Source organism: Myripristis murdjan, chromosome 13 (assembly GCF_902150065.1).
Source record: "Myripristis murdjan chromosome 13, fMyrMur1.1, whole genome shotgun sequence".
Classification (NCBI taxonomy): Eukaryota; Metazoa; Chordata; class Actinopteri; order Holocentriformes; family Holocentridae; genus Myripristis; species Myripristis murdjan.
The window spans coordinates 26,402,195-26,414,649 of NC_043992.1; the positions used below are offsets into that span (position 1 = coordinate 26,402,195).

General features: G+C 41.9%; 1 protein-coding gene across 1 annotated transcript in view; it reads right to left on the reverse strand.

Moving 5' to 3' along the window:
- cpda (carboxypeptidase D, a) overlaps window positions 1-10,285 on the reverse strand; it is a 29,712-nt gene extending 19,427 nt beyond the window's left edge. Inside the window, exons 1-3 of the mRNA XM_030066791.1 lie at window positions 9,511-10,285; window positions 8,148-8,395; window positions 119-261 (exon numbers count right to left, since the gene is read on the reverse strand). Coding sequence (XP_029922651.1) covers window positions 119-261; window positions 8,148-8,395; window positions 9,511-10,163 — 1,044 coding nt within the window. The 5' untranslated portion in view covers window positions 10,164-10,285. The remainder of the gene's footprint in view (window positions 1-118; window positions 262-8,147; window positions 8,396-9,510) is intronic.
- Between the last annotated feature and the right edge of the window lie 2,170 nt (window positions 10,286-12,455).

Below are 12,455 nucleotides of genomic sequence, written 5' to 3' on the forward strand. Positions count from 1 at the left end.
GGAAAATACTGGTTTGGACTATGGGCATTTACCCTTTAAAAAACCTTGAAGAGCAGAGGGTTTATTATATTAATGAGTGCAGATGTATCACTGGCTCGTCCATCGGTTTAAACCCTACCTTTTCCACATAGGCCAGCAATGACTCCCTGTTCAGATCCCATTCCTTTTGGAGCTCAGAGGCACGGGGATACTTGCAGCAGCTCAGCTCCATGGTGATTTCCAGACAGTTCCCATGGAGGTAGTTGTAGTCCTGCATCCCTCCTGGATGACAAGTCAGCAAAATAACAAACCAAGCATGTAAGAAACATATTTGACAACTCTTCTTCTATGCTTGAAAATGCAACAATATGAAGCAGCCAGGCATCACTGATTGCTAAAATCAGGAATTCAATTTATTTGTGAAACACACACACTTAACACCGCATTCATAAAGTCTAAAAAAAAAACTGAGATTTTTGGCTCCCACTGGTGCCAGGTGTTGATTAATACAGAGGGGACCTCTGTCTGGGAAAGCTGTGGCCTGTGTCTCTCTCTAAGGGCCCTGTTGAAGCAAGGTGTTTGCTATGGCACCAAGCCATTTGCAGGTTGCCAGCCAGCACCGCTCTCCAGTTAGGCTGACAAACAGACAGGCAGGCGAGCAGGCAGGCAGTCTGGCCTTCCCCCTGGACCGGCAGCAGGCTGCCAGATGCCCCCTGGCTGGAGGGTTGCCATGGCTGCCCGCTGGGTGGCAACAGGAACTCAATGAAACAGCCACCAGGCATTCCTAGCCTGAATGCCTCCTGCTGCACACACACACGCAGCAACAAAGAGAAAGCCTATTTGCCGCTTCCCTACACACAGTCAACATAAAGCCTCAACATGGTGGGTGCCCATGTGGGGAAACACACACCAAACATGCACCAACAACAAATAACTCAAGTAAAGCCAGCTTTCTCCCACCTGGTTCAATGTGGAAGAGGGTCATAATGATTACATACACTTCACCAATCACACCAATCAACCCCCCCCCCCCCCCCCCCCCCCCCCCCTTTTGCAGCTGTAACAGGTTCCACTCCTCTGGCAAGGCTTTCTACAAAAGTTTGGAGTGTGTCTTCGGGAATTTATGCCTGTTGATCCAGATAAGTATTTGTGATGTCAGACACTGATGTTGGACGAGAGGGCCTGGCTTACAGTCTCCGTTCTAGTTCTTCCAAAGGTGTTGGATGGGGTTGGGGTCAGGGCTCTGTGCGGGCCAGTCAAGTTCATCCACACCAAATCCACCCAACCATGCCTTTATGGAGCTGCTTTGTGCATTGGGGCTCAGTCATGCTGGAGCAGAAAAGGCCTTCCCCAAACTGTTACCACAAAGTTGGAAGCACAGAATTGTCCAAAATGTCCAAAACTTTACAGTTGGCACAATGCAGTCAGGCAGTCAGGAAATGTTCTCCGTGATTTATCTCTGTCTTCATCTTTGTCTTCATCTTCGTCTTCGTCTTTGTTCTCTGTGAAGCATTATTCGTCACTCCACAGAACACGTTTCCACCACTCCAGAGGCCAGTGGGAGTGTGCTTTACACCACTCCATTTGACACTTGAATTCAGTGCGCTCTTTAGAACGACCCATTCTTTCACAAATGTTTGTAAAGACAGGCTGCATAGTTAGGTGCTTGATTTTATACAACTGTGACAATGGGACAGAATGAGACACTTGAATTCAATGATTGAAAGAGGTGTATCCCAATACTTTTGTCCATATAGTGTAGTTTTAAAAGTTTTAATATTTCTCACCACTTTGAATCTATTGTTGGTGTTCAAGTATGACATCTAAATTGTTTTATACTTAACACCAGCCAAAATATCTTTTCATACCAAGATTCTTTGGGCAAAAATCACCTCAAATTGGGATCCGTGGCATAATAAGAGTCAACTTAGGGGTTCAGAACATGAAAGATGTTTGAAAATGCCTGTGCTACATAATACAGATGTATGAGATATAGCAGAAAATGATGGGAATGTTCCCAAAGCAACATTGGGAAGGGAAGAAGAGGACCTTGCATTTAAAAAACAATATCTATCCACCATTCTGACAATAGTTGCTTAGTAAATAGGGGAGGGAAAAAAGAGCTGAATTCATTATTAAGGCAGCGTTAATCCATAGGCTTTAATGCGAGTAAACAGAGAGCAGAAAGGTACCAGGATGTTCAACACAAACACAAGTCCTTCTGTGTGTCATTCTAGGGCAAGCCGCAGAGAGGCTGAGCGCACAGATGTTCTGCTGGCTGAAACTTGGTAAGGTCAAATGTCTGCCAGCTGATGTTGGAGGCTAGAAAGGGCAATTTCAGATGACTTGTTAAACTCTAAAAGTCCTGACCTATCCTGCAGTTGTAGTGCAGCTGACAAGCTGGTCTGAGTGTAGAATAGTCTCTTGTTTGACTCATTCGTTTCATTTATTAAATTCAAACTGAATTCATCTAGAACTTTCCACCTTCTACTTTACAGTAGACTCATTAAGACTGTATCTTAGCTTCAAAACTGCTGACTGAAAGGATTTAGTGCGACAAGTTTGTGGTGATTATGGAACACTCAAAGCTACCTTAAACAATGGTTAACAGAAGTGGCATTAAAGCCACTTCTATTGATCTATTGTTTGAGGTCCAACAGTGCTAAGCCAGTGGTTAAACATACAACCTAGAGTGGCAGGGATCCTGCCCTTGCCTGTTTTGCAATGTGGTGGTCAGTGGACACAATAGGTGTCAGGGTGGTTCACTGTGGGCTTCACTCCTTAGGCACTCAAAAAAACAGTGCTGTCTAGCATTAACCTGTGTCACTGTATGCAAATCTATACTTTCGTGCGATCAACATTAACCTCAACCTCTTTTTTCTGCGGCTATAAGATCTACTTTGTATATCTTAACTTGTTTAATCAGGCAACATTCATATATACTGTAGCTTAAAGTAAACATCCTCCATAGGCAGAGAGAGCAGACAGCCCCAACCCTGAATATCCTCTGTACGTGCCGGATCCACTGAGACACACCCTGAGCTCTGAGGAAACCACCGACCAGAGTCTGAGGCAAGAGCCAAGAGCCAAGCTCAGCGCAAAAGCGGCTGAGCTTACAAAGGAATCTTGCTTTGTGTGTGAGGCACATGGGATGCTGAATGAGACAGAGAATGGTGGCACAATGAATGGTACTACAAAAGAGAAAGAAAAGTATATATCACTGATTCTTGGGAATTTGGATAAAACAGGTTTTAATTTTGAAAAAAAAAAGTGTGTTAATTACAAAATCTGAAGGTATATCATTATAGGCCAAGGTCTTGGCTGTTCAGCAATGTACCGGTGCAACCTCCTCATTTTGCATCTTTTTCATAAAATAGGTTTTTCCAGTTATTAGGCTACTTTGTTTTTGTCAACACCGTCACCGTAATGTTTTTTTTTTATTTGAAAAACATATTTTTGTATTAAAGAGACTATTACTTTAATAATTCAACAGCACCAAAGAGACATGTTGTAAGCATATTCATTTAAAACCAATATAACTGTCTCTGACGGTGGTGACACTAATCTGACGGTGGTGACAGTAATCTGACGGTGGTGACAGTCGCCTCATTAAAACATACATTTCCAAAATTTATACCACTCAAGTCAATGGCTTCTTGCTTAACAACTTTATTTAACTATTTGGTACAAAAAATAAGAATCCTGAGCACTGTTATAAGCATTTTTCAGACTTCAGTCATCACTGTCAGACAGAAAACCTGACGGTGGTGACGTCTGACGGTGGTGACAAAAACGTACTCTTTCACATGATAAGCATGAGTTGTTCACATTAGCTAGCTTGTTTTCGCCCTGTTGCTGCCTGCATCAGACCTCTTCTTAAAAAGTATACATTTATTCCATAATCTAATTTAATATTTTTTATACAGAAGTGACGGTGTTGACAATTTATGGTTGTGACAGTAGCAGTGTCCAAAAATATGAAGAGAATTAAAGAAAAATAGAAAACTTACAGGAGCCTGAGCGGTCTTGAAGCATGCAGTAGAGCTGAAGGTTTGAAAAGGGGTCCTCAGGAATGTAATTGACCTTGTAGTTTTTTTATTATTATTTTTTAAATAAATATCTGACGGTGGTGACGAATATCTGGGACACATTTTGAACAACCACAAAATAATAGTAAATATTGTTCATAACCCATTGTTTGTAGTTTTTAATAGATATTATGATGTACTCTTTCATGTGGTAAAGATATTATTCAATGAAATTATTACTTTTTGTTGTTTTAATCAAGTTGAAATGATTATCTCCTATCCGAGGACAACTGGTTTTGTAGGCCATGGGCCAACATATAATCATTAAATTAATACAAATTAAACATAAACCTATAAAAGAACCTTACAAATGTGCAAAGGACCCCCTGATTATGCCTTTCATTCTTTTTATTCATTAAAATGTTGTAAATTTCCAGCAGAAATAGCATTTTTCTTAGTGGGACATGATTTATCCAAATTCTCAAGAATCAGTGATATCTACCCATGCTGACATATTGAACTGACCTGGTGTTCAGTGGTATGGGACATAAAAAGCATGGCAAGTTCTTGTCAGACTTATGGAATGGGGGCATCTATTAAGAGAATATGTTAAAGAACTGATTATCTTAAAAAAAAAAAAAAAAAAAAGGTTCATGCAGGAAAATTGCATTGCGAACCTTGGTCTGTGGTGATGTGCATTGGTTTCCAAAACATATCACAATTGCATGGGCCTGAAACCTTCCACAAGGGGCCTAAATTTATCAGAAGAGCTACATTTTGCCCTATTTAGTTTCTAAATACATGGGAAATTACATAATGGGCATCACAACAAAATAATCAAGCCTATGCCTGAAATCACACAAGATGTTTGCGGGGGCAAAAAAGCACAGTTCAGGTCAAATTATAGACTGGAGTGCTGTTAAATCGAGTTGAATTCCTGCTTAAGTAGAGGCACACACAAAGGACAACCTCCTACACCAGGCTATGTCAAAAAATCATGAGTCATGGCCGTTATGCAAAATCATTCCTCCAAGTCTTCACTGCCAAACAACAAAATACACGTTGTGCTTCATGGTCATGGTAGGATTTAAGGTAGATTTTTACTTTCCATTGTCCCTCTGTGGTAATTTCTCAGGCCATTAACCTAGTTTTAGCAAGGCCACCTCAACCATTTAGACATGTCCAACGAGTGTCACTCCTGACAGATACAGGCACTGTATCTATCCATCTGACTATCCTTCACTTCCCGCTGTCTATCTTTAGACAGACATTGCTGCAACAGAGTGCTTAATTTATGACAGACAGTCAGTTATCCTGTGTGACAGCCTGATTGTTGTCATTGGTGGTTGCCAGCCAAAAACGCCTTTCTCAGTTAAGTTCCGTTTCTAGTCAGTCACTTCCATTTCCATGTTTCTGACCAGGAGACTATGGAAGTTGAGACCTACATGGATCAATACAAGCAAAGTCTTGCCATAACCTCAGCTGTTGTGAGACAGCTGCTTTAAGAGTGTGCTGACATCTGTAGTAATGATTTACAACCTCCATATAAACTGTAAGTAGCTTCTGTGGTTGGTGGACAAACAGCCTACAACACGAGTAAATGTTAGTTCTATTTAATCTGGAAGTAAAACATATTACATCACAAAATTAGATGGAAGGATGTCATTAAATTGGATGAGCGCTTAATCTTAGGTATTAAAAAAAATCTAACTGTCTTTGCTATACTGGTGTTACTACTGGAGCACAGCTCTTCTCCATAATAAAGCAAATGTACCGAAAGAACTAAGAGGTCATCTTTCATCCCTTGCACAGAAAAAGATCAAATTTAATGCCTATGTAAGAATATGTATTTTTGCACAGATGTAGTTTTATGTAAGATGTTTTTGTTTTTATTTTGCTTCCACAGTACAAGAGGTTTTTATTGTATTTTTCTATTGGAAAACCCAGTATATGACATATTTCCACCTACGGAATAGTAACTGCATCCTGTAATTGCTGATTCTGTTGAAAAAAATCATGAAACGTTACATTAAAACACCTGGCACACCACGGAGAGAGGTAAGAAACAGAAGTGAAAGACACGTTAAAAGTTTAATCAAGCTGATTACTCTGTTCAGTCCTATCCAGCTGATTGCATGCCAGTAGATATCAGTTTATTGTGCAAGAAGATGCACCCTCCTACCTGAGACTGACACCTACCCACACCCAAACACACAGAGGAACACATGTAGACACAATGACAGCATACAGTACATCTCTGTAGTAAAAGCAGGTGGTAACCTGAAGCCCAAATGCAAACAGGAATAACATTTATACTCATCTCACCTATCACCACTTACCAGCCACCTTGATAAAACCAGCGCATCAACAAGCAGAGACCTTGCTGATCAAGTTACTGTCTGAGTGACACTGGTAGCCCTGTTTTCTGTACCTGAATGAAGAGGAGTGAGCAGGGAAATATTGCAAGCTGCATTTACCTGGGCTGAGTTACAGACAGGTATATACAGAGAAAGGCGATATGTCTGCAAGAGGAGGCCTGAGTGGTCAATCCAACAGTCCTCCTGTTGATTCATCCATGCCCATAATGAGCTGTCAGAGAAGTGCAGTGCCGTGGTAAAACCTGCCAGCAGCTTTACCACATTCTGTAGTCAGAGGCTTTACCAGACCACGAAAATGAGCAGAGTGTATTGAGACTCGGAGACTCGCAGTGTTTCTAGTGTTTTGACTCATACAGTTCACACAGTACCTCGTCTCATTGTTTCCACAGTAAGGCGCTGACTTCCTGTCCTCCCTGTCCTGGCAGACCCAACACTATACAACACCAAAGAATGCTTCCTTGACTGAAGTGGAAAAACCTAGAGCTAAAAAAAGGACTCTCCTGTCTTTATGTTTGGAGCAGTTCCAATCTGCAGAGCAATACAGCTTCACAAAACATTAAACTTTAACAAGTTCAACAATGCAGCTACATGAAGTCTAGGAACAGAAACTATGAACACTGCTTCAAGAAGGCACCACCATTTAAAGTGACCTTCTTAACTGAGGGAAAACAGCTACTGAAATCTGCCTAGAAATAGCTTCAGGTAATTAAAATTGTTCAAATTACCCTCTGGATTAAAACTATTCTTCAATTACAAGTACTGGTCTATGCTTTTTTTTTTTTTAACCATGTAATCTACAGTAAGTGGAAACATCTCCTTTTTTGCCTGAGCCTTCTGTCAGATTGGGCAACATCCATCATTATCAGTACTCCTATTAGGCAATATAAACTGTGAGGGAAAAAAAGCCACAAAAACAGAAAACGGAAGGCCTGGTCATGATGATAGCCAACGGTATGCTGTGCCAAGACCAAAGGACATTGGAGTAATACCTCTGAAGTCTCTAAAACAGGTTTTACAAAGCAAGAAATGCTGCAACCACAACGAGTGACACATTCTTGCTTTGGCCTGAGGTAAAATAAAACAGCAATACACAGGTCTGAATGACTAAGAAACACAGGTTTTAACGGGAGTTTTTGGTTGCCTTTTGTGCACAACAAACACAAAAGTGAAACCATAATTAGACGTTTCAAAAAAAAAAAAAAAAAAAAAAAAAAAAGCCTCTGCAAAATTAGAATGCTTGCCATTGAAACACAAGAGAGAAAAAAAAAAAATCGCCCCATTGCGCCGGAATAAACCATCATACACAGAAAACCGAGACCACAGCAGTTACAGTAGTTCATTTCCTTGACAACACAACCTCCTAGATTCACTTCAGACTGTCCTGTCATTCAGCTCAGTGACACAACGCTTGCAAGTCCATGTTACAACTGAATGCAACCATTACACTAGCTTTTGTCCCTCTTACAAGACGCGTCTGCGACCCCGCAGAGCACAGCTGAGTTTTCAAACACACTCTGGCCATGTTTGCCTCCCAGATTGAATTTCCACATGACGTCATCGACAAGACAAAAACAAAACCCTGCTGGGCTTAATCACCGTGGAAAGGATCTTGTGCTCCTTCACCACAATATGTGTGAATGTTCAAAAAGAGGAGAGGGTGGAGTACTGGGCTTCAAATGCAAAAAACAAAAAAACCCTCAGATTATCCTGGGCAACAAGCTGGGACTGAATAAAGCAAAAGAATGAAAAGGGATCATCTTACCAGGCACGTCATACCACTGGGCCCCATTGGTGATGCCATCCTTGAAGGTCTCCTCTGGGGTGTCGGGGCAGTTGGGCTGGCCAGTCTTCATCGTGGGGTGGTTCTGGGCATAGACCCGAGCCAGGTAGCGAAACAGGCTGTCATCGTCTGACCGGCTGTAGTGGCCCCGGCTCTCATGGGTGGCTGAGTCATCAAAAGGGTAGCTAGCCACCACGGTGCCGCCGTGCAGATTCCCTGACAGCACAAACCTACAAAGACAATGCAGCACTTCAGTGGCAGCCAAAAACACTTTGGGGGAAAGGCTTCTGTTGTAAGGTAACAGCCAAAGAAATGTTGTACTGTACGGTGATACTTCCCGAAGGATAATATCTCGCTTCCTCCCTGTCACAGGGAAGTCAGAGCACTGGGTCAGTGTCTTGCTCAAGGACTCTTCAGCAGGAGAAATCTTTGTCTCTAAGAATCTCTCTAAGCAATCTCTAAGAAGAGCAGTGTAACCCACCACCATTATGCAATTCTAATATTTGATTTGAGTTACTTATTGCGCAATTGGCATCCATACTGCATTCCTGGAGTTTTTGTTGTTTAATTTTCTGCAAATTGTGGGCCAATAGCACTTTGTGTCTGTAACAGACACAAAGGCAGCAGGCCACAAGACAAACAAAAACTTGTAATGGTAAAGTGCTTTCTGCTCTACAGAGAAGTCCTTAGACATTACATCCTTTCATTCTCTGTTTTCCATGAAGTTGTGCCAGACCCCTCACTCAGCCCTTTATGAGAAATCACACCTGTTAGCGGCGGGGTGATTATTAAGGAGATTTAGGGCCGAAACTCTGTCTGAGTTGCTTATTGTTGAGACTGTTTGTCAGTCTGTGCAGATGCAGGGTGACAATAAACAGTGTTTGGATTAGCGTTTATTGAGGGCATTCCAACTTGTGCTGCTAGCAACAAGACTCAGAGATAAAGAATAGAAGACGATGGATGTGGGCCTCCAGAGAATGTGAAAATATGTGTGTGTGTGTGTGTGTGTGTGTGTGTGTGTGTGTGTGTAGTGGGGGGTGGGAGGGGTAGAGAGATAAAGAGAGAGAGAGAGACAGAGACAGAGAGAGAGAGGGAGAGGTATTTATATATTTGGTATATGTATTCATTTATTTTCCTGCATGTTTTCATGTTTGTGATTGTATGCAATATCATTTACACTGTAACTACCTACACTGGACTCATTAACTGTGTTTGTTTGTTTGTTTGTTTTACACCAGTACATGCTGTGATTCTGTATGAAAATTGCCCTTTATGTGATACAAATGCAGAGAGAGAGAGAGAGAGAGAGAGAGAGAGAGAGAGAGAGAGAGAGAGAGAGACTCACTTCTTCTCCAGGATCCACTTGATCACAGCCCTAACCTCAGGCACATCATCTGGATTGACATCGATTTGGCCAAACTGGTCGGGAAAGTTCCTGTTCAGGTCCATATTCCGGGCATTCTGCCGGCCCCCCGCCTCGCCGATGCAGTCCCCCTCTATGGACCTCTCGAAGCCGTCCGGGTTCATGCTGGGCATGATGTAAATGTCTGTGGTGCTCACCAGCTCGGTAATGCGCGGCTCTTGTCCGTACTTACTCAGCAGGTACTCCACCAGGTACACCAACACCTGCCTGGATATGGTTTCGTCGCCGTGCATGTTTCCGACGTATTTGAATTTGGGTTTCCCCGGTGCCTCGGTGCCGGGCTCCTTTGTGATCCGCATCACCCACAGCTCCCTGCCCTCCACGGACTGCCCGATACTCGACAGGTTAGCGATGTGAGGGTATTTCCCGGCCAGCGACCGCAGACGCCGCGTTAGCTGGACATAATTGTAGTATTTGTCGTATGTTTCCACTTCTTCTGATATGGGAGTAATGTTACCTCTCTGCTGCGGCGTCGCGTCGCCTCTTTCCAGGGAGACGACAACAAGAGAAATTAAGGCGAAAAGTGAGACACGTAGTTTCGGCGTCGCCAAGAGATGATTCCGACTATGTGCCATGTTTACGGTATCTACTACTTTCTCACCATTCGGCCGCTTGAGAAAAAATAAAACGAGTACTGTGACCGAAAATCTAAAGCTAGTTCAATGGCTAACGCTACATGTATTTGCTGTCAAAGCCAGTGTGGCCTATCTGCATCAACTTCCCTTTCACCTCGGGGGGGGGCGGAGCATCACACAGACTGCTCTGTTAAGGTGGACCGGCAGAGTTCCGCCTGATGGGTTTTTCAGCTGTTTTTAACTAACGGCGAGCAGGACATCAAGGCATATTTACGTTTCATATATTCACGTTTCATATCTAGGATCCCGAAAAGGACCACAAAATTCACTCTGGATAGATATTTTCCAAAGGACTCCCCTGCAAGATCATTTTTTGTCGTTGTTGTTGTTGTTGTTTATGTAGAACTGTGTGGGGAGGCCTTTAACTATGTATTCTTATTTCCAAGCAGTCAGTTGTGTGTGAAACGCTGTTGTATACAGTCACATCAACACCTTGAGACTTCATGGGTGCTCTGACTTATCATAGCAAGCTAGAGAGCATACTTATTATGCGCTATCTATTCGTTATTAGGAAATATACATTTATGCTGTCAGATACAGAGAAGAGCTTAGTTCTCTTTGCCTTGTCTCTCATTTAAAAGACAAAACACAGGACTTTTTCAGGCTCTCTGCAGCTAAACTATGATCCCGTCTCAGTCCTATTCACAAGTGCAGCTTTTCCCCCATTTCTGCTTATTTATAGCTCAGTTATTATTAGCTGTTTATGCTTCACAGATGGGAAAATGTTAAAAGAAAGAAGAAAGAAAGAAAGAAAGGGCCGTTATTATTTAGCCCATTAGTAGCTCATAATTTCCTCATGCTTATCAGAGCTGAAAGTGATCAGCTAATTATGGAGTGTTTGTTTCCAACCACGAGCTAATTCAGCAGCCCCATACATCCCATCATTTATCCAATACTCTGATGTCAAAAATAAAATATTTTCTCTGTGCTTGAAACAACATATTTTATGCAAAAGGTTCATCACATCTCTAGTGTTCCCCATCAAACCCAACAGATTAACTGGTATTGCTTAACTTTCACATTGCACCACTGAATGACTTCTAAGCAAACCAAACTCTGACTTTGTCCTGTGGTTTGGTTCATTCTGAGTCTATTTGAAGCATTAACTTACAGCAAAATCAAGACAGAAAACTGAGCAATTGCTCCCAGTTTACTTAACAAGTTAAACAACAAGTGCAGCTAAGAACCAGGACAAACTGAATTGCTGTGTCTGGTTTACTTATCAAACAAGAATGCTGTTATCCATAAAAATGAGTCATAGTTTGTGCAGTGACTCTATCATGTGAATAAGGAGTGTAAACTACAACACCACTGCATATTACATTTAATCCTAAGTAACACTTAAATTATGTAAAGTTGTGTTCTTGTGTTGCAGGGCACTAAGACATCTGCCACCTCCCAGTTTTAACCGTTTTCCTGTGACTTGCATTAGTTATACTTTAGCACTGAGTCATTTTTGGTGATGCTTGTGTGGTGGCTACCAAAGAAAAAGCATACCATACAGGCTCACCTCGCTGATGTGGTCCAAGACCTATCTGGGCCAACCATTTTGAATATTGTTACCTTTGAACCGCTATTCTTTGTGCAACTGTTTCACTTTATGTTGCTATTGTTTTATATTACATTTACTTTACATTGTTTATGTCATTGTTTTATGTGAGGTTTAAAAAGAAATGAATTAAGACCAGCCAATTGTTAAATAATTGCGGTTCACAGTGGTCAACTTTGCATGTGGTGGTAGAAGCCTGAGTGGGAACCCCTCCCTGTCTGACATGTTTATGACACTGTTGTAAACTCAGGGATAATTGTTCATGTGAATCTAGTCTGCATCTGATTATGGATGTTTCCTTGTTTCCAGCTCCTGGTCCACTTTTAATGATTGCTTTGTTGTGGGTGATTGGATGGTGAGAGGGCGGTTCCTCTGTGTGTGTGTGTGTGTGTGTGTGTGTGTGTGTGTGTGTGTGTGTGTCTGTGTGTGTGTGTGTGTGTGTGTGTGTGTGTGTGTGTGTGTGTGTGTTATGTGTGTGTGCCCGCGTGTGCATGTGTGGGTGGGGTTGGTGTGTGAAGCACTTTGTGTTTTCTTTGTATGAAAAGTGCTATACAAATAAAGTCAGTCTGATTGATTGATTGATTGATTGACAGTACCTTGAGACCAAAAAGGGTTACAATTAACTGAAACACCTTGGTTTAAATATTAAAATCTTACTGACACAGTCTGTGGAAATGAAATAC